This window comes from Chiloscyllium plagiosum, chromosome 11 (genome assembly GCF_004010195.1).
Source record: "Chiloscyllium plagiosum isolate BGI_BamShark_2017 chromosome 11, ASM401019v2, whole genome shotgun sequence".
Classification (NCBI taxonomy): domain Eukaryota; kingdom Metazoa; phylum Chordata; class Chondrichthyes; order Orectolobiformes; family Hemiscylliidae; genus Chiloscyllium; species Chiloscyllium plagiosum.
The window spans coordinates 75,105,363-75,128,156 of NC_057720.1; the positions used below are offsets into that span (position 1 = coordinate 75,105,363).

General features: G+C 42.8%; 1 protein-coding gene across 5 annotated transcripts in view; it reads right to left on the reverse strand.

Moving 5' to 3' along the window:
• The window catches only part of nos1apa (nitric oxide synthase 1 (neuronal) adaptor protein a), a 385,272-nt gene that overhangs the window by 32,079 nt on the left and 330,399 nt on the right, over positions 1 to 22,794 (reverse strand). For all 5 annotated transcript variants that reach the window (XM_043699831.1, XM_043699830.1, XM_043699832.1 and 2 more), the window contains 2 exons: positions 15,002 to 15,166; positions 3,155 to 3,320 (listed from right to left, as the gene is read on the reverse strand). In XM_043699831.1, the coding sequence (XP_043555766.1) occupies positions 3,155 to 3,320; positions 15,002 to 15,166 (331 nt within the window). The remainder of the gene's footprint in view (positions 1 to 3,154; positions 3,321 to 15,001; positions 15,167 to 22,794) is intronic.

Below are 22,794 nucleotides of genomic sequence, written 5' to 3' on the forward strand. Positions count from 1 at the left end.
CAGGGGCTCAAAGAAGGATCTGTTGGTGTTCAATTGTTTGCTTGTAAAAGTCAGCTTGACAAAAATACTTACTTAAAAAGATCTATAACCTTGAGGCACACAGACACATTAATTAGACAAGCATCTGAAAGAAGGATTTATCTATCTGGATATCTTTAAAATTGTAACAAAGAATGATTCTGAAAGGAAATCACTATGCCAATAGAGTGATTTATTCTTGCTTCATCAACCTGATCACTGTTACTAATATTTCCGTTTATTTTTCCTGAAAGAATGATTAACTTCCATTTCTTTGCCATTTCCCTTGGTTTAGAATATTTTGTTTTAAACCCAAGCGTACTGCTGACTTCCGTACAACCAGTTGGCATCAGATACCCTGACAGAAGTCATAAGATTCTGCTACCACATGTTACACGTGGTTTCCTAGGCCCAACAATCGTCAGCTGCTTCATCAATGATCTTCCCTCCATCAGAAGGTGTGATGTTTACTGATCACCGTACAGAGTTCAACACCATTCGCAACTCTTCAGATCCTGAAGCAGTCTATGTTCAAAAAGCAGCAAGACCTGGACAACATCCAGGCTTGGGCTGACAAGTAACATTTACAACACAACAACGCACATGGCCTCTCTAACTAGACAGAATCTAACCATTGTTTGTTTGCATTCATTGGTGTTACTTTTCATCATTTATATAAATGATTTGGATACCAACACAGGAGGCAAAAGTAAGTTTGCAGATGACACCAAAATTGGAGGTGTAGTGGAGAGCGAAGAAGGTTACCTCAGATTACAACAGGATCTTGATCAGGTGGGCCAATGGGCTGAGGAGTGGCAGATGGAGTTTAATTTAGATAAATGCAAGGTGCTGCATTTTGGGAAAGCAAATCTTAGCAGGACTTATAGACTTAATGGTAAGGTCCTGGTGAATGTTGCTGAGCAAAGAGACCTTGGAATGCAGGTTCATAGCTCCTTGAAAGTAGAGTCGCAGGTAGATAAGATAGTGAAGAAGGCGTTTGGTATGCTTTTCTTTATTGGTCAGAGTATTGAGTACAGGAGCTGGGAAGTCATGTTGCGGCTGTACAGGACGTTGGTTAGGCCACTGTTGGAATATCGGAAGGATGTTGTGAAACTTGAAAGGGTTTGGAAAAGATTTACAAGAATGCTGCCAGGGATGGAGGATTTGAGCTACATGGAGAGGCTGAACAGGCTGGGGCTGTTTTCTCTGGAGCGTTGAAGGCTGAGGGGTGACCTCATAGAGGTTTATAAAATCATGAGGGGCATGGATAGGGTAAATAGATCAGGTCTTTTCCCTGGGTTGGGAGAGTCCAGAAATAGAGGGCATAGGTTTAGGGTGAGAGGGGAAAGGTATAAAAGGGACTTAAGGGGCAACTTTTTCATGCAGAGCACGGTACATGCATAGAATGAGCTGCCAGAGGAAGTGGTGGAAGCTGGTACAATTGCAACATTTAAAAAGCATCTGGATGGGTATATGAATAGGAAGGGTTTGGAGGGATATGGGCCAGGTGCTGACAGGTGGGATTAGATAGGTTGGGATACCTGGTTGGCATGGATGAATTGGACCGAAGGGTTTGTTTCCATGCTGTACATCTCTCTATATGGATAGAGATAGTCATGTATCCATCCAGATGCCTTTTAAATGTTGTAATTGTACCAGTCTCCACCACTTTCTCTGGCAGCTCATTCTATACACACACCACCCTCTGCATGAAAATGTTGCCCATTAGATCCCTTTTAAATCTTTCCTCTCTCACCCTAAATCTATGCCCTCCAGTTCTGGACTCTCCTACTCTGGGGAAAAGACCTTAGTTGTTCACATTATCAATGTGCCTCGTGATTTTATAAACCTTTGTAAGGTTACCCCTCAACCTCTGATATTCAAGGGAAAACAACCCCAGCCTATTCAACCTCTCCCTATAGCTCAAACCCTCCAAATCTGTTGCAACATTCTTGTAAATCTTTTCTGAACCTTTTCAAGTTTCACAACATCTTTCCCATGGCAGGGAGACCAGAATTGCAGGCGGTATTCCAATAGTGGCCTAACCAATGTCCTGTACAGCCGTAACATGACCTCCCAACTCCTATACTCAATGCTCTGACCAACAAAGGAAAGCATACCAAACACCTTCTTCACTATCCTATCTACCTGTGACTACAGTTTCAAGGAGCTATGAACCTGCACTCCAAGGTCTCTTTGTTCAGCAGCACTCCCCAGGAACCTACCATTAAGTGTATATGTCTTGCCCTGTTTTTAGATTAGATTAGATTAGATTAGATTAGATTAGATTAGATTAGATTACTTACAGTGTGGAAACAGGCCCTTCGGCCAAACAAGTCCACACCGCCCCGCCCAAGCGTAACCCACCCATTCACCTACATTTACCCCTTTACCTAACACTACGGGCAATTTAGCATGGCCAATTCACCTGACCTGCACATCTTTGGACTGTGGGAGGATACCGGAGCACCCGGAGGAAACCCACGCAGATACGGGGAGAATATGCAAACTCCACACAGTCAGTCGCCTGAGTCGGGAAACGAACCCGGGTCTCTGGCGCTATGAGGCAGCAGTGCTAACCACTGTACCACCATGCTGCCCACATTTTGCCTTTCCAAAATGCAGCACCTCACATATACCTAAATACCACTCCATTTGCCACTCCTCAGCCCATCAGATCAAGAAGCCATTAAGTTGTCAAATGTATAAGTATTAAAATTCCATCATAATAAATATATTCCCTTACAAAGGCCCAAATGTATTTTCCTCAGCACCCTATGAGAATGATGACAGCAATCCTGCAAGGTAATGAAAACCCAGCTTTTTCAGAACAGAGATATTTCTTTCAGCTCAGAAATGTTTATGTCGCCATAGATTCACACAAAAATGCAAATGTGCGATGCATTTGATGTGCATATGTTGCGGTAAACATTGCAAAGCCATGGAGGGCGCAAAGGATCATTTATTAAGTTGGGATCTGAAATATAAACAGAACTTGCACAAATACTTGGCAACACAAACTCTCAAAGAGCTGCATTTCGCGACCTAATCATTTTCTCATGTCAATCAGCCACACCGGCTGCCAAAGTTGAATATTTATTGTGGTCTGGCTACAGAGTTACCAATATTCTCTTACTTGAACTGTGGCCAGCAAGTTTGAGCTCCAGTTCTTGCACTTGCTTCACGAGCAGTGAGATGTGTTTCAGTAGGTCCTTATTCTGGAGCAGCAGCTGATGGACTCGAGCCTGGGCCTCAATCCTAGCTGCTGCCTCGGCCGCCAACTGATCCTTCAGTAAATGAACCTGTCCCAGTACAAAAAAGGACAGAGTTAAATTGTACAGTCCAGATGGAAGAATCTTCCGAGAAAAAAACACACACACACACGGTTTGCAATCGTTCAGTGTTAATAAGGGTGGCACTATGGCTTAGTGGCTAGCACTGCTGCCTCACAGCACCAGAGACCTGGGTTCAATTCCAGCCTCTGGCGACTGGCTGAGTGGAGTTTGCACCTTCTTCCCATATCTGCGTGGGTTTCCACCGGGTGCTCTAGTTTCCTCCCATGGTCCAAAGATGTGCAGGTTAGGTGAATTTGCCATGGGATGCACGGGATGGAGGGGGGGTCTGGGTGAGATGCTCTTTGAAGCGTCAGTGTTGGCTCGATGGGCTGAATGGCTTGCTTCCACACTGTAGGGATTCTATGATTCTTCTAATAGCAGCCTCCTTTGAATTAAACCTAGAACTTCACTTACCTGAGATTTTATAGTTATTATAACTCAATCAGTGATTAAACTTACTTTACAAAGAGGATTGTTTTTATTGTTTGCAGGCTTCCTGCTGGCATAATCATGTGACATTCTAACTTCAATACATCTGACCATATGACCTCCGCACGTGTTATTTTACCCCCCAGGAGGATAAAAGGCTTTTTGATGTGGCACCAACACCCCCCCGCCCCTCCTCCACCAAAACACTGCTATGACAGGGGTCTGTCCCTCCTTTAAAATGCTTCAAAGAAAATTGTCACTGCATCTGTGACATTCTATCCAGTATAAACAGCGCGCTACCAATGTAGTTGGTTCTTAAGCAGTATTAGTCCATGGTTTCTAATAGTTTGAATGATTTCATTCAGTTTTCAAGTCCAGGCACCCACTCGCCCACCATTCGTTATTTCCTGATTTGTTTTTAACTATCCAATATTTCTCACTATTCCTCCTTTATCACCTGCTTGAATGTGTTCCTCCTGCAGTCCTGCTGTTAACTGCCTCCTGTGGGGCAGAAACATTACATCCCCTTGTTTGTTCTCGGGATGTTGGCATTGACGGAGTGCCTCTTTAAATTGTCCTTCCTACTTATCCTGAGAACATAATACTGACCCTTCTTGTTCAAACCCTGAATGGTCTTGGCAGTGTCAATGCTCCCACAAATGGTATGAGGCAGGGAGTTTAGATATTATTGACCAGGTGACAGTGAAGTGACAGGATGGTTTAAGCTCCACGACTTGCTGTATCCTTACATCCTGATCCATTTCGTGGATACATTGAAACAGTGCTGTGGGATCTTTGTGGAAAAGCAGGGGAGTCTTCCTCAAGATAATTATCATGCAACCAAAATCATTTTCAGTGTAAACTACCTGATCATTGTGTCAGTGAGAGCACGTATAAACCGATTGCTACATTTCCTACACTACAGAATTTTCTTCAAAAAAAAATACATTTCAAAGTGCTTCGGGATGTCGGGGGACACTATAGGGAAGGAAACGAGTTAAACACTTCCCCATGTATGGCAGCCTCACGAACTTGGTTTTGTATTCCTATCTAACAGCAGATTATGTTCTGTTAACCTTTCACCATAGCTCATTAATTTAAACTGCCAATGTTAATATATTTGCCTTAAACAGTAGATTTTTGCTGCTGGTCGGTTCACTAATCAAATACCACAATCATTCTACTGCAAACATGATAATTAACTACTTGTTCAGTCAATTAATAACTAATCCTCTTAATATATCCACAGTTTTCTACCAACACCAAGAATATTAGCATCTATTGAGTCTGACAGGCTCACAGTATTTTCACACAGAATTTACACAAGCTGTTGCAAAATGAGGAATGGGGGAGGGGTGTGAGTGTTATTATCTTGTGTCCTATAATGTATCGGGTAACGGAGCTGCCTGTGTAATCTTTCTCCCCATCGGTTTAGAACCTTACACTTGGCCCAACTCACAGGCATTGAATAGAGATCCTCATACACAACCATGTTCACAACTCCCCCAGCTTTCGATTTGAGTACTAATAACATATGGAATATAGCAAATAGACTCACTCTCGCAGTGGCAGCAGGCATTTTACGTCTTGTTTCCTTTGGCAGACTGAATCCATAAGCCCAGAGGTCCCAAGGTTAATAAAAATTCTCCATTTCAGCATCATTGCCATAATTCATATTATAGGAGGGATGTGACTGCAGAGATTTACCAAGATGTTAATTGATCTGGAGAGCTTTAGGTATGAACAGAAATTGGATATAATGGGCTTGTTTTGCTTGGAGACTGGAGAGGGGCATGGACAGGGTAGCTAGGAAGAAACTTTTCCCAATGGTGGAAGAACCAAAGTTTTAAGGTAAGAGGCAAGAGGTTTAGAGGAGATGTGAGGAAATTCTTTTTCAACCAGAGGGTGGTGGGAACCTGGCACTCACTGCCTGTGAAGGTGTTAGAAGCAGAAACCCTTGTTATATTTATGTAGCGTTTAGGTGTTCACTTGTGATGCCAAGGCCATGTGCTGGTAAAAAGGATTTGAATAGTTAGGTGGTAGTTTGTGACTGGCATAGAGCGATAGGCCAAAGGGCCTTTTGCTGTGCTGTAGGCCTCTATGATCCTAATATGGCCACAAACATAACTGACTCACACTGTGGTAAATTTACTTTATATTTGTCATACAAACCGCTCTTCAATCAGTCAGAAGATACAAGTTCCAATTCCAATCATCAAAGAATTACAGAATCCCCATAATGTGAAAGCAGACCATTTGGCCCACCAAGTCCACACTGACCCTCCGAAGAGATCCCACACACACCCATCCCCCTCCTCCTATTCTCGTAACTCTGCATTTTCTATGGCTAACCCACCTAGCCTGCACATCACTGGACACTATGGGAAATTTAACATCTAACCTGGACATCTTTGGATTGTGGGAGGAAACTGGAGCACCTGGAGGAAACCCACCAGATGCGGGAAGAATGTGCAAATTCCACACAGACAGAGTTGCCCGAGGGTGGAAGCGAACCTGGGTTCCTGGCACTATGAGGCTGCAGTGCTAACCATTGAGTCACAGTGTCACCCATCGAATAGGACTATAAGAGAAATGATAAATTGGCAAAAATTTTGAACAGGGGAAGGGGTCAATTATCCCATCAATTTTCAAACTAGGCTTCCAAGACAGCATTGTCTATGAGCTCATCAGATTTTCTGCCCATTTGCTGAATATTAATTGCATTACGGTATACTGACAATAAGAACGCATCCTGTGTAATGCTAACATTGCTTTTCTTTTGGGGCTCAGACTGGATGTTACATGGAGAGTTGATAAATACTGTGACAGGAAAAATTGTGCCTGTTATCATTTACTTGCAGGTGTGGTTTTACAATTCCAGTTGATAGAAGCACCCAAACCATCTTGGAAATGCATACAAGTCCATCTCATCTTTTGCCCATCCAGTCCTCAATATGCAGCACATTGGCATCAACACAGATTCTTAGCTTTTAGATGATGATGATGCTCTAAGTAACCAGAATTAATTTCACTTTCGACATTATCACAAACACCCAAACACAACACATTCAGTCTGTTCCTCAGGTACAGAGTGTTAGATATGCCAAAGTTTTAATTTAATCAACAGTTTTGCATTTGTCAAGAATCAAATCTCTACTTCTCGAAAAAGCAGCAATAAGAGCCTGAAATCTCCATTGCCAATGACAGCAATGACCATAACAAAGTTTCTGCTTGAATAAAACTAAAGAACTACGGATGCTAAAGATCTGAAACAAAAAATACCCAATTGCTGGAGAAACTCAGCAGGTTTGACAGCATCTGTGGAGAGAAAGCAGAGTGAACATCAAGTCCAGAGGCCCTTCTTTAGAACTGCTCTGAAGCAGTGTTATTGGACCTGAAAGGTTAACTCTACTTTCTCTCCACAGATGCTGCCAGACTTGCTGTGTTTCTCCAGCTATTTCTATTATAGTTTCTGCAAGCGTTGTTCACCAATTCAGTCAAAACCACAAGCTAGAAACAAAATGTAGGAAGCTGCAGTGAATGAAAAGACTATGCACCTTGCCACACTGCAACTTTAACTGACACCACTTCAATGGCGAGATCATCAAGAACACACCTTTTCTTGTTCTTATTAAATTGAGGATTGATCGAGCTAGGGATCCTGTTTCCACATTTTACTTGAAAAGCACTCACACTGAATTATCTTACAGTAAAAACTGGCTTTCAAAACTCACTTTACCTTCCTAAATGGCACAGTGCCAAGCATACTTTAAATTAAAAATATATACAATTTTTGCGGCCTAATTAAAGTGAGGGATGGCAGTTTTGGGGAACATCTAGCGTGAGTCTCAAGCACTGTTAAGTTGGTTATACCACAAATTGACACCTTTTTAAAGCTCACCAAAATATGTGTTGAGTAGCAGAGCCGAATTTATCAAGATATTTCCAGTTTCTACTCCATCGGCACAATGTGCCTCAATCCAAGCCTTATACTTCCCAACGTGGTGTCAATATTTAAGAAAGTTAAAAATCACACAACACCAGGTTACAATCCAACAGGTTTATTTGGAAGCACTAGCTTTTGGAGCGTGTTTCCAAACAAACCTGGAGAAAACGAGGATTGCAGATGCTGAAGATCAGAGTCGAGAGTGTGGTGCTGGATAAGCACAGCAGGTCAGGTAGCATCCGAGGAGTAGGAGAATCGACGTTTCAGGCAAGAGTCCTTCATCAGGAAGCTGCCAGGCCTGCTGTGCTTTTCCAGCACTACATTCTCGACTTCCAAATAAACCTGTTGGACTATAATCTGTTGTGTGATTTTGAACTTTGTCCACCCCAGACCAACACCAGCAGCTTCGCATCATTATTTAAGAAGGTCGTAAGAAAAGGCCAGGGAACTGTAGACTGGTGAGCCTTACGTCAGTGGTGGGTTAGCTGTTGGAGGGGATTCTGGACAGGAGTTACATGTATTTGCAAAGGCAAGAACTGATTAGAAATAGTCAACATGGTTTTGTGCATGGGAAATTGTATATCACTAACTTGACTGAGTTTTCTGAAGAAGTGACAAAGACGATTGAGGAGTGCAGAGCGATGGACATTGGACTTCAGCTAGACTTCGACAAGGTTCCTCATTGTAGACTGGTTAGCAAGATTAGATCACATGGAATCCAGGGAGAACTAACTATGTGGATACAAAATTGGTTTGAAGCTAGGAGAAAGGGAATGATCATGGAGGGTTTTTTTTTGGACTGGAGTCCTGTGACCAGGAATAGACAGTAAGTTTGCAGATGACATGAAAATTAGAGGTGTAGTGAACAGTGAAGGCTACCTCAGAGTACAATGGGATCTTAATCAGATGGGTTAATAGGTGAGGAGTGGCAGCTGGAGTTTAATTTAGATAAATGTGAGGTGCTCCATTTTGGAAAGGCAAGTCAGAGCTGGACTTATACACTTAATGGTAAGGGACTGGGAAGTGTTGCTGAACAAAAAGAGACCTTGGAGTGAAGGTTCATAGTTCCTTGAAAGTGGAGTCGCAGATAGATAGGATAGTGAAATATGCTTTCCTTAAATGGTCAGAGTGTTGAGTAGAGGAGTTGCGATGTCATGTTGTGGGTGTACAGGACATTGGTTTGGCCACTTTTGGAATATTGCGTGCAATTCTGGTCTCCCTCCTATAGGAAAGATGTTGTGAAACTTGAAAGAGATCAAAAAAGATTTACAAGCATGTTGCCAGGGTTGGAGGATTTGAGCTACGGGGAGAGGTTGAATAGGCTGGGGCTGTTTTCCCTGGAGCATCAGAGGCTGAAGGTTTATATGGTCATAGGGTAAATAGACCAGGTCGTTTTCCCATAGTAGGAAAGTCCAAAATTAGGGCATAGGTTTGAGGAGATAGGGGAAAGATTTAAAAGAGACCTAAGGGACAACTTTTTCTCGCAGAGGGTGGTGCGTATATGCAATGAGCTGCCAGAGGAAGAGGTGGAGGCTGGTACAATTGCAGCATTTAAAAGGCATCTGGATGGGTATATGAAAAGGAAGGGTTTAGGGGGATATGAGCCAAATGCTGACAAACGGGGCTAGGTTAATTTAGTGTTTCTGATTGATCCAACTTGTCCAAGCCAGTCTGTTTCCGTGTTGTACAGCTCTACGACTCTATGTTCTAGTTGACCATACTGTGATATTTATTGGTGGAATCTCAATCACTGCCAAATTGTTAACAGGTTTTATGCCACAAATCTCTGAGCCTAAGAACAGAACTCAATTCACCAAAAAACTCCACAGCAAAAGATTTACTTTTATATTAAGAGAAAGAGGATGCTAAAGGGAAATTTGTCCCATTACAGCTGGATTCTGGTGAAAGTACAGTAGACAATAAGAAACTGTCAGACTTCTTAAATGAACATGATGCATCTATTTTCACAAGTAAGGATGAGAACAGCATACTAATTATCAGGAAAGTTAAACATTATTCAGAAGTGAAACTTAAATGGATTTGGCATAGTATAAGCAAAAACAGCATTTGAGAAGATAATGGGACTTAGGGGAAGATGATTTCCTGGACTGATATCTATTGGTTTTCAATGATAGAGCGACTGAGCCCTTGGATGGGTATCAGTTGATCAAACGGTGTCACCGTGATTTGGTGAAGGGAAAGTCATGCCTGTCTGATCAAGGTTGTTGTATGTGTGATCTCTAACATGGTGAATAGGGAAGGATCAATAGATTCAATACAACTTTCCACAAGAAATTATTAGCTCAATGAGAGAAACTGGATTTTAAAATGACTGTGTTACATGGGTACTTGGTAGGAGAGAAAGAATAGGAATGAAGAGTTTATATTTTGGTTAGCAGGATGCGGATGGGGTGTTTCCAAGACTTTGTGCAATGGCTTAAGAATTACGTGTCAAACTCAGAACAATGTCTATCACTTGAAATCACACACAGCTTATTAATTGCGACAACGAGGACTGCTTTAACCTAAACTTACGGAATTTTGACCTTTTAGTAGCCACCAGGGAAAGGAATATTTTTGCTATCTATTTCCCAGTCCTGTTTCAGTGTATAGTGATAACCAAGTGGCTTTGACAAACTGTCCTTTCACAGTCACACAAGGAAGGATTGATCACATCACTTATAAAGAGGATGTAGTTCTTCATATAAAATACCAAAAGTTGGGTATCATGGAGCATTTTCCACACTGTGTGAATGTTACGTCTGGGATGGTATAGGATCACACCCAGGAAGAATAAGCATATTTAGGAGCAGCAAGAGAGACACATTTAGATAAACAGTGCACAATACAAAACATGCAACATGTTTTGTAAATCAATCAATCATTGCAAATTCAGTGTGTCTTTTGCAGTATTTTTCTATGTCAATGATACTTGTCGTCTTTAACCTAACTTATGCATCAGAGGTCAGATGAAAGCACAAAACTTCACTAAGAAAACATGTGCGTGTACATAAAGCCATAATGAGCTTCTTGTCAGAATATATCACTGCAAGGCTAGAGAAACAAACAGCAGCTCCACAGCAGGGAAACACTGATGGCATTTCCTTTGTCATTCCATAACCATTTTGGCAGCATTCCTAACATTGAGGAGACAAGCCAAAAGAAACCTTTCATCATTTTAACAAATAGTGCCAAAGAAAACCCGCTCAAATACTTTTTCCTTCACAAACACCAAAAATTAAACTAAGACCTGTCTGCCTGAAGAAACATTTAATTTGGTTCTATCCCTTTTTCAAGTTTGGTTGAAAGTTGGGGATGTTTGCCCAATATGGTCTCAAACATGAAGCAGATTCCTTCCAACTGAACAAGGTAACGCAGTTCATCCTAATCACGTGATGCTATATTTAATTTTTTCAGCACAGGGTTCAAATTAAGATTTTGTAGCATTTTGAACAAATAAATTCTGTAGACATAGGGATGGCAGCAGACGTTCTCAGTTTCGAGAGAATCATAGAATCCCCACGTGTGGAAGGAGGCCACTCAGTCCATTGGGTCCAGGCAGACCCTCCGAAGAGCATCCTATCCTGACCCACCCATCCACCCCTACCCCATCCCTATAACCCTGCATTTCCCATGGCCTATCCACCTCATCTACTCAGCTTTGGACTGTGGGAGGAAACCGCAGCGAACCCATGCAGACATGGGGAGATTGTCCACACAGAAGGTGGAATCTTACCTGGGTCCCTGGCGCTGTGAGGCAGCCGTGCTAACCGCTGAGCCATTGTGCTGCCACACTGGTTGCAAGGAATTGGAGATCGGCCACCTTCTTTTCTCCCCATTTCCTCGATTCCTCATTGTTCGGGAGTCATTTACAGCAGTCACAGAGTGTCAGTGAAATCTATGATTTATGATATAACTGTAGTCTTATTTTATTTTTAATTCATTCATGGAATGTGGACTGCCCTGGTCAGGGTAGCATTTATTGGCCACCCCTAATTGCCCAGAGGGCAGTTAAGAGTCAACCACGTTGCTGGAGTCACATGTAGGCCAGGCCAGGTAAAGATGGCAGTTTCCTTCCCTAAACGACATTAGTGAACCGGATGGATTTTCCAAGAATGGTTTCATGATCACCATTAGACTCCTAATTCCAGACTTTTTATTGAATTCAGATTTTACTATTTCACACAGCGAGATTCGAACCTAGGTCCCCAGAATATTGCCTGGGTCTCTGGATTAATAGCCTAGTCATAATGCCACAAGACCATTGCCTCCCCCTTATAAAGTTTGCAAGCGTAACCTTTGAATCACACCAGGGAAAAAAAAACAGGACATTCATAACTGATTGAAGCAACGCTTCCTTGGGCAATCATTATGATTTCATCCTCATGTTTTATAGGGACATAGAAGCAGGATTGGATCACTCTGTCCATCAAGCTCTGCATTTGTGGTTGGTCTGTATCTCAATTCCATTTACCCACCTTTCTTTTCTCTTGACATCCCAATTTACAAATCTATCAAGCTCCAATTAAACCACTTTAGGGCAGTGAATCCCAGATTGCTAAAAGGGTTCGACATGGTTGAACTAAGCAAGGTTTGCAAATACAAAACGGTAATTTAGCAATGCTCAGTTCATTTCTCCATGGACAAGCAAGGGTTAATATCCTGATTCATCAACTTAAGATGGACATGTCCTCAGGGCGTGGCCAGGAAACCATCAGAAAGATCAGGCCCTTGGAAACTATGGTCAGACTCCACTGTGCTGAAGACAGCTCAAATTCTGTCACCATCAGAAAGGACTGCAGCTGTTGATTGATGGATACCAGAGGGCTCTGGGCAGGCAAGCTTCAGCAAGCTGATCAATGAGGCAATGCATGGAACCAGTACATGAACTGCTCATTAGGATAGACACTAAAGCCTGTGAAACGATGTAAAAATAACAAGGAAACCAAGTGAAGATAAGCAAAGCTGGGGGGAAGCTGCACCATGACAGTGAACTGAACTGACTGAGGGGGTGAACATTTTCATTCCATTTATGAGCACCTACTGGCATTCATGGTGTTAGATGCTGAAGGAATTTACAATGTCTGAGAAATCAAAGAACATTTAAGAAGATGCATTTAATGTAGCATCCTTCACAATCTCATATCATTCAGAAACACTCAGAGGCACTGGAGTGGTTTAAAGTGTAGCCGCTATTGCAATACAGGAGACAGGCAGAGTTTATTTAGACATCCATGGGATAGTGAGCGGGTAATCAGTTTTTCCTGTTCATGTCAGATCCATCAATATATTGACCAGGACACCAGAAACAGCTTCCCTCTTTTTTTTTTAGAAACAGAACCACAGGGCTCCTCTGACACAGTAGTAGTATTCCTACCTCTGGAATAGGAGGCACAGATGCAAGTCCCACCAGCCCCAAGGGGTGTGTAATAACTTCTCTGAACAGGTTGATTAGAAAATAAATAAAATATTTAAAACGGTGCCATGGGATCCTCTGGTTCAGCCTCAGCTGGAGTACTGCATACAGTCCTGAGCACTACACCAGGAGGAGGGTGTCAAGGTACTGAAGAAGGTACAATGTAGGTTCACCAGGATGATGCCAGGATGGTGGAGGTCAATTACATGGAGAGAGTGGAGAAGCTAAAATTGTTCTTCTTGGATCAGAGAGGATAAGGGGAGATTTAATAGAACTATTGAAAATCCTGAGGTTTTTTTATAGAGTAAGGAGAAGAAACTGTTTCCTAATCATTATTTGTCTAAGATTAAGAAGTGTGACACCTGTGATATTGATACTTGAGTGATCTGTCTGATTGACACATTTATAGGGTTGAGGGGATCGCAGCTTATTTTTTCTAGACCAGATTTTTGAGTAGGGTGTTTTTTTTTCTGAGCAGATACCTTTTGGCTCACTAATTACATTAATTACATAATATACTACTTAGAGATGGTGTAACAGAAGCAGGTAAGACCTGAACCCAAAGTTTCTGGCTCAGAGGCAGGGACAGTAGCACAAGACCCCATCTGCATGGTGCATACTGACTGAATGGGCAGGGAAGGGTTGACTTGGAGAATGAGGGGCCATTGGGAGAATGATCCAAGTTGGAATGAGGCTATTGGAGGGCATTGGGGTATGACTCGGCACTGAGTTGGAACAGAGAGGGAAGAGGGAGCGTAAGGAGAATGATTACTGTCTTTTGAATTTACTCTTCAAATAGTTCCCACATCCAGATGATGGATCAGGACTCCTCTGATGGGCCACGTATTATAAGTATTCCAGATGTGGGCTCAACTCTTGGATAGTTGCAGTTGTCTATCCCATCCCACAATGAAGCCAGTCAGGCCTAAAGTCCAGAGTGCAGGCTTTCTATCAGTCGTGCTCCTTGGATGCTGCCTGACCTGCTGTGCTTTTCCTGCAACACACTCTCAACAACTATCAGTCCCCTTATCCCATCTCGGTGAAGACTGACAGCACTGGGAATGAATTGGAGATCCTGTATTCCACTGTTTTGGAATGCTTCCGGAGTTGGTGTAACTCTGTGGAAATCTGGACTTAGGCAGGTGGTGAGAAAGCCAACAGGGAGCTCCAAAAATGTGGCTGCCCCCAATGAGTAAAGGTCCAGACTGGAGATATGAAGCAAGTTGAAGAGAAGTGAGAATTTAAAGAACACAGATCTCGAATGGCTCTAAAGCTGCAGGAGATTACACATAGGGAGATGTGAAACCATAATCCAATATACAGATGTTTACATGGAGCATAAATTTAAGAAAGGAAAGAAAATTATTTATGAATTATAGTCAAATTGGTCTCCATTTGTTAATGTTTCAAGTCTTGGTTTAAAAAAAACCCACTACATTAAAAGTATCGTGGTGTTAATTATGCGACTGTTTCAGCTTCCGTGCCATTCTAGTGGACCCATTTAGACATACACTGGAAAATATGAAGTAATCCAATCGTGATGCCATCATAAACAGGCTGCGCCTTTATGAAATGCTGGAGTGCAACAACACAAATTTAATCAGTAAAAAACTTCTCCAGAGCTGTTGTATAAATTAAACAAATTGCGAAAGGAGGACAAAGCAAGGGTCAATCAAACTGCTGCCTTTCAACTTGGGTCAATCAATCTTTACGTAAGCTGCCATGATTCTCCTCTCTCCCTATGCCCAATTGAAGTCTTCTATTGAAACCAACATTGGAATTATTACAGCTCAAGTTGAACTGGTTTGAGTTCTGTACACAGCGACAGCAAGGCCTAGCCTACTGGCTTTTTCTTACCTGGGCCACAGCCACCTGGGTCTGCTGCTGTTGCTGTTGTAGGTGCTGTTGAAGGAGCTGGATCTGGTGGTGAACTGAGAGTGGGGTGCCTGACGGCAGCTGGCTTGTGGAAGGCAGCAACATTTTGGGAGTAGCCAGGAGAATGCTAGGACTGTCGTCATGAAGCTGAAAGACAAGGAGGGAAAACATGCCAAAATTATCATCAAAAGGGAGGAATGGGATCATTTTATCTCTCTATTTCTGTCCTTTAATATTTACCAGACAGTAGTGCTTGGAAGCTTTGTTTCTGCATTGTTGCAAGTCAGGCTTTCTTTTATTAATTCTGATCTTACCAGAGGCCAATGAAGTTGAACCCTCTAACAGTGCTCCGATATTGGAAGCGTCATTGGTAGAGTATGCCAAAAGGCATTAGGATTTTAATCACCTGCCCTTCATGTATAGATTCAGGAAGATTGTTCCTGAGAACAGGGAGATTGTGCTGGGCTATTGATCGAGTGTCATCAAGTGTCAATGCAGCTCCCTACTAGACGATACTGAGAAAATATTAAAGGGACACCATTGGCAATGAAAGTTTCCCAGTTTGTTTGAAAAAAGCAGGCAAAAGGTGTTGTTCGGATTAAATTGCACCTCATAAAGTCATTGTAATAGGAGATTTCTTTTCTTTTCAGCTTGACAATGCATTTTCAAAATCGTATCCCTATCATTGTTACCAGGCATTCGGCAAAATTTTTATGCTTCTGTAACTCTGTCTGCCTTACTGATCAAATTTTCCAAAACAGCTGAGATGCAGTCTATATAGTTGGGGTTTAGCACTCTGCTCATTATTTTAAGTGAGCATGATGCTAAGTTTCACTGGTTGGTAGGCTGTTTGCCATTAAGAAGGCAGATTGTATAACAGACCTCAATCTGAATATGGCTCTTTAACAATTAGGAAGCGCATATTGTGCCACCATCTGATTTGCAAAAACAAGACCAGAAATATTACCTTCCTCGTACAAGTTTGAAAACCTGGCCACTTTTCTACACTTATGTAAAGTCGAAGACTTTTCATCCGAATGTGTTCGTGTTGAGAAAGCGTATGTACTCAACATGTTGTTGCTTTCAATTTCTGGCGTATTGATCAATAGATCTGAAGGTGTGATAGCTCTGAATATTACTGTTAGCCAAAATTTGAATTACAGGAGCTTTACTGCCAATCATGAATGGATAAAGCGGTTATTATTCAGTGGAACTGACATTGTGCTTATGATTTAAAACTAAAAATTGCTAATGGCAACATCAACAAATGAAAATTTAATGAGGATGGTTGCAGGCCACTATTTTCCCATTTGAATTTAGAATACAGCCTGAGGAGTTCCATACAAAACATTTATCTCCATTATTACCACCTGATTTATTAGCTGCAACGTACTATCTTCTTTTCACATTTCACAATAACTTTAGATATCGGTGACTTGATTATTGTCGAATATATTTTATGAATGGTCTCCCTGCTGTCCTACAAAAATATAACTTCATTAAAGCAAACCAATGCAAACTTCACCAGAGGCCTAATTAGTCTCTGCTCTTGGCCTGGGCTAGTCTGAGCTTTGGTTCCACTTTTCCCAGTTCCAAGTACCTCTGCTCCACTCTGCAGACTAAATTACTTCTCTTTCTTCCAAAGCCCTGGATGATTGCAGGCTTCCGATGCAGCTCCACAGATGTTCCGTTCGCAAATGTAACCACTCATTTAGCTGCACGAAGCAACTTTTCATTAAATCTTAATCCTTTTCAGTGACTCTGGCATCGCCTTTGGGAGGGGTTGTTGAGGGAAAGTATTTAAAACTTCTTAAACAATACTTCACAGTTATAAAGACATGTATAAGGCAGCAACAAAAAGGTCCAGCTGAATTAAACACCACAGATTCAGAAATTGGGATTCAAACAGTGATGTACAGGCTTTTGTGCCAAGCATATAGCCTTATTAATAGAATTCTAGCACCTTTCTACACTTCTTGCTGAAAAAGAAACTGATTGCTTCGAACATCCAAACAAAAGGACAAAAGAGAAATCCACGGTATTGAGTATCCCAATTCCACAGGCTTAGCTTCTCTTATTTAATCTGAACACAGTATTCTGACTCACTGCCCAGTTAAGCATTCAGAATGTGTGAAAGTACAACACGATACAGGACAAACGCCCAGACGCAATCAGCACCTCACAGAACCATCATTTCTGGACACAAAAGCTGGGCAAATAAAGCTTGGTTATTAACCGTGAATTCAGTTCAGTTAATTTATCAGAGAATAAAGTCAGCTGCAGCTTTGCCAGCTTTTTAAGATACCTTTTCTGAAGCATCTTGCAGGAGGGAAACAATGAGTAAAACATAGTTGCTAAGTGTCATTAAATCAGCATTGGTTTATGCTGACTGTATACGGCAGTGCTTTTTAATTATTTGGAGTTTTTTTTTAAGATAACATAGGATAACATTCCATCCATGGCCCCCAGACCAACTGTTTTCCCACACAATTCAACGATTAAAAAAACCAGAGAATGATAACGCTTCCTTTCCTAAAAGTTTATTCTTTTAAATGGGATATAGGCATCACAGACCAGACCAGCAATTGTTGCCCATCCCCAGAATGCCCTTGAACTGAGTGACATGCTGGGCCATTTCAGAGGTCAGTTAAGAGTCAACCACATTGCTGTGGGTCAGGAGTCACATGTAGGCCAGATCAGGTTAAGGATGGTAGATTTCCTTCCTAAAGGACATCTGTGAACCAAATGGACTTTTATGACAGTCAATGACAGTTTCCCGGTCACTGTTATTTAGGCTGTCCTTCAATTCCAGACTTCACAAAAGGATGCATCCAGAGGATGAGCCCGGATGGCTAATTACTATTCCGACCTCATGCCCATTACCGCTCCACACTCACCTCACCCCCCCCCCCCCACCCAATCTTCCTTCTCGAAAACTCTATGAAAAGGCAAATCCCAACCTGGGTCAAAACCAACCACAAAAGTAGGTCAGAAAAGCAGTACTTAAACTGAGTGAAGACTGGAGGCCCGGAGTGGACTGGGGACTGGTGTGGGTGGTCAGCGGCTTGCGAACCTGGTCAGACCACGTGTGGAATGCCCCGCTCTGATTTACTGCAAGGTGATGTTAATCTGTAATCCGGTTATCTGACCGCAACGCTTATCCTTTTAACTTTATTTCTTATTTTCTAATTTATACCATGAATCGCAGTAAGGTAATGTAACTTTTTTTCTTTATTTCTCTATTTTGTATCTAAGATTTGTACCTAAGACGGCGCCATGTGAATTTTTCCACTGTATTCTTGTACTTCAGTACATGTGACAATAAATCTAATTCTAACAATGCACAATCTTAGCACTTACCTTGGATGTTAGGACTGATCATTGATCATAGAATCCCCTAAAGTGTGGAAACAGGCCCTTCGGCCCAACAAGTCCACATCAACCCTCCGAACGCACCCAGACCCCTTCCCCTACATTTAACCCCTGACTAATTCACCCAACCTTCACATCCCTGAACACTCTGGACAATTTAGCATGGCCAATTCACCTAACTTGCACATCTTTGGATTTTGGGTGGAAACTGGAGCACCCAGAGGAAACCCACGCAGACATGGGGAGAATGTGCAAACTCCACACAGACAGTCGCCCGAGGCTGGAATTGAACCAGAGTCCCTGGTGCTGTGACGCAGCAGTGCTACCACTGAGCCACTGTGCCGCCCTTTTGCCTTGATTGAGTGAGCCTACAAACAGGGGACCTTTAATGTAGGGCGGTGGAGGAAAGATCGTGGTATCATTTAGAAGACAATTAGTGTTATATTAGGAAGATTGTCGGCTGTTCACAAGGATGCTCACTGAGGCTGAAAGACCTCCTTCCCTCACGTTCTTCCAAATTGGACATTGGAAACTTGCTGCTCAATTTGAAGCAGGAAGATTTTCCTCTACTCCCTCCTCATATGTCTCCCCGAAGTAGCTGCAAACCTCAGCTAGTTAAGATACGAAAGCTATTATTTCCAAAGGATGTCCACGTCATCACAATATGAATTACCATAGTATCATATTTACAGCAAATTACTTCCATGCCTGTACTGAAAGCAGATGGGGGCTAACCTGATATAAAACGAGACAATGTCCCAGACTGCCTCGCCAATTACCTGACCTTGGGCAGGGCAGCAGTGAAGGGAGTTCTAATGTGACCGTGGCACTGCAAGACAGTCCATAGCCCCTGATAACTAGGAAGGGTGATTTGGGGGGTGAAAACTGAGACTTGTACTGCCAGAAACAAGTCGTATAAAGAGATGCACAAATGTCAACAGAAGGGAAACTGGGCGGACGGATCCCCCTTCACAAATACCTTCCATGCTGTAGGGATTCTAATCTGTGATATGATTGGTCTCAGCATAAGGATGACTATAGAAATACCAGAGTGTCATAATATTAGGAGGCATTTGCACACCAAGATCATTAATATCAGTGAACGTGACAACACATTAGTCGATAAAGAAACTTCAAGACACAAGTTACAGTGCACAAGTTCAAGGTTCATTCTCAGAGGTTACAACACTTGTTTGCACTGTTGCCTTGGATTCAGGGTAGAACTACAAGGTAGGCGCCAGTGTAATGATCCAAACTTCCTCAGCAACAACCAGCAGGAAGTCCGCATCGCCTCTGTTCTAGAAAGTCGCTGCCAGTGTCATGCTTGTCAGGGACGTAGGCTCCTGGAGACAGATATCCCACTTTCCAAGAGGTAATGCACTCGTGGTGGCTCAGGATTATAGAGGTAAGGTGGGGTGGCAAGGAGGCAGTAGTTGTGTTGGTGCGGAGGCATAAGATAGGTTAGGGTGTGGTCCTCCATGCTCTCTCCAGCACCCCTCCCAACCCATTCCTTTCCTTTCCTTCTTTAAATCTTTTACTTCTAACCAGCTTGTTCAGAGAGGTCATGACATGCCTCTGCGCAGGTGGGATTCAAACCCAGGGACTCCCAGTCCACGGGGTAGGGACAGAACCACTGCACCACAAGAAGGCCCCACAAAAACACCTACTGACTCTCAGCCATACCTTCCCCAGACCCTCAGACTGGGAGAGTGGCATGCTGGGAGACTTATTGTGCTGAGACAAAACTTCGGGCCAACACGGACAAGCTTTCAGCTACCTCCACCCCCAGAAAAGCTGGTCTGCTTTTCTGGTTCTCCATGTGACAGCTCCCTGACCTGTCGATAGTAGGATGCCGAGAAACAGGTTCCCTTATTTTTTAAAAAATATATATTCTATTTGTTTTCACTCTGGGAAATCCATATTTAACTAAGTATGAGGCCCTTAAAAGGCCATTAAATGTGCACTTTAGGATGTAGACATTTGATGAAGCTTTCGGTGGACTGACTACCCATGAATCTTCTTGCCCTGAACTTAAATTGGCAGAGGCAGGAAAGCAGAGGGGACCACAACTTATACCCTCAGATCACACCTCTGGGATGGGGCTGGGGCGTTGAATTCCACTCAACATGGTGGAGGAGATATTTGCTCAGATCCAACTTTAGATATGCATTTTCAATTGCAAACGTAACGTCAACTCTCTAAAGCAGGAAACAGTCCAATTTGATACCATTCCTGATGAAGGGCTTATGCCCGAAACATCGATTCTCCTGCTCCTCGGATGCTGCCTGACCGGCTGTGCTTTTCCAGCACCACAGTCTCGACTCTAATTTGGTACCAGTTTGGAACTGAGGATCGTTGGTAAACAGGGTTGGTGAATGGATTCTCATTAACCGCATCTGCTGTTGCTGTGGATATGGTTTGGAAAATCTTTTCTGTTTATTAAATGGATAGGTTCATTTTACTTTATAAGTTTGTAGACTGTTGATTCCTCTAAGTGGAGGCGGGGAAGGAAACCATTCAGAGTTACCTTGATAAATTAAATTACACTGACTGATGTGCCATATGCTAAGGTCTGTGGGGATCAATGCTCTTTCTGTTAAATAAGACATTAGCGAGCTGTTGATGCACTATAGATGCATTGCCTCCAGCCAGTGCCTTCTGCATTGGGAATGCTTAGCATCGTGAAGCTGGCATTCTAAGGGTCACAAAACAGGAAAGACCTGTGTGCATTTGTCACAAATCCTGAGGTATGTTCTGCCTCTGGCCTAATGGGAGAGAGGGGAAAAGGAGCTACAGGAAAACAGAGAAAATAACTGGAGAGAGGCAGACAGATGAATTGAATGCTCTCTGACATCAGGTGGGTTTGGTGGTTGGGCAGGGCAAGTTTGGCATTTAATTGGGCAGGGAGTCAGCAATTGCCCTCACAACCTCTCTTCCCTGAATAACACCCAAGTCTTCGACCAGTAGCGGGTGAGGCAGTAGGAAGCCTGAAAAGCAAATCATCTGTGGGCTTCGGGGAAGAGGTCCCCTTCTTCAAAGGCACTCAGGGCCTGACTAAGGGATGTGGCATTGAGGTGTTGGCAGGGGATGGTTGTGCCAGCTGAGAACCACATCTCACTTCTGCCCCACCTCCCATGACCATAGCCTGTAAACCTCATCCTGCCCTCACTCTCCTGTGGCCCGAGTCCCTTAGCAATCCTCGGTCTCTGCGTGCATGTATTTCCGGGAGCTGCCGCCAGACCTGATGGAATGTCCAGGTCAATTTCCTGCGTTAGATGCCCGTTTGGAGATTTGAGGTTTAGCATGAGAAAACGGAAGAGTGACAAGCAGCAGCCAAGGAGAAGAGCAAAGGAAATAGTGCTATGGAAATACCAGCGAGAAACAGACAATGATTGATTTAAGCAGAGCACATAATAAGAGTTGCTAATTCCACAAATGAGAAAAGACGCAGAAGTAGATATTAGACTGAGGTTGGAGAGGTACACAAATTCTTTTTGTGTTCCTCCTTTCCAATGCTCACAAAGATGTTGAACCAGTTTGGATGATACAGCCAATTATATAGGTGTCAGAGTGTACCTGGTTTAGTGTTAGAACTAATTCAGCCAGGCCTCATCAGTTAAAGAGTAACAAATAAAACTTACTCAAACAAACATGCAACAATAACTGACAAAGAGAAGTTTAGACTGCGCTAATTTTGACATTCAAAATTTAACACGGGGCCAATATGGCCAACGAACAAACACCCCATCAAACAGATTGAAATAGGAATAGTAGCTGAGAGCGCTCCCATGAATTTCTAAGCAACAAGCCCGCTCCCCAGCCCCCAAAAAGATGTTTTGTGACATTGTGGGTCACTATATCTCATTCAAACTTCACAAGGGATTCTAATTGTTAACATTTGATGATCTGATGTTGAAACACTGTCCCACTCCGGACTACCACAGTGAGTGCTGATGGTCAACCTTCCTTCTTGGGTCCGTGCTCCCCTGGATTCTGGGAAACTGCACTTCCTCACAGCTATAACTCTAGACTTTCATAAACAGCAAGCTTCACCAAACTAGTTCTGCCTTGGATACCTTTTACGTCCCAAGCTCTAAGCTGGATCAGCGTGTGAGTTTCCTTTTCTCTCACTTTAGTGAGATGCGTCACAGTTTGGTGCTGCAACTGCATAGTTCTCACATACCTGCTGCCCTTGCCCTTCTAGATGTAAGTAGTATTGGGTTTGGAAGGTGCTGCCTGAGAATCTTTGATGAATTTCTGCAGTGCATCTTGTAGATAGTACACAAAGCTGCTACCAAGTGTTGGTGGTGGAGTGAGTAAATGCTTGTGGAAGTGGTGCCAATCACCAGGCTGTTTTGTCCTGGATGGTGTCAAGCATCTTCATTGTTGTTGGAGCTGCACTC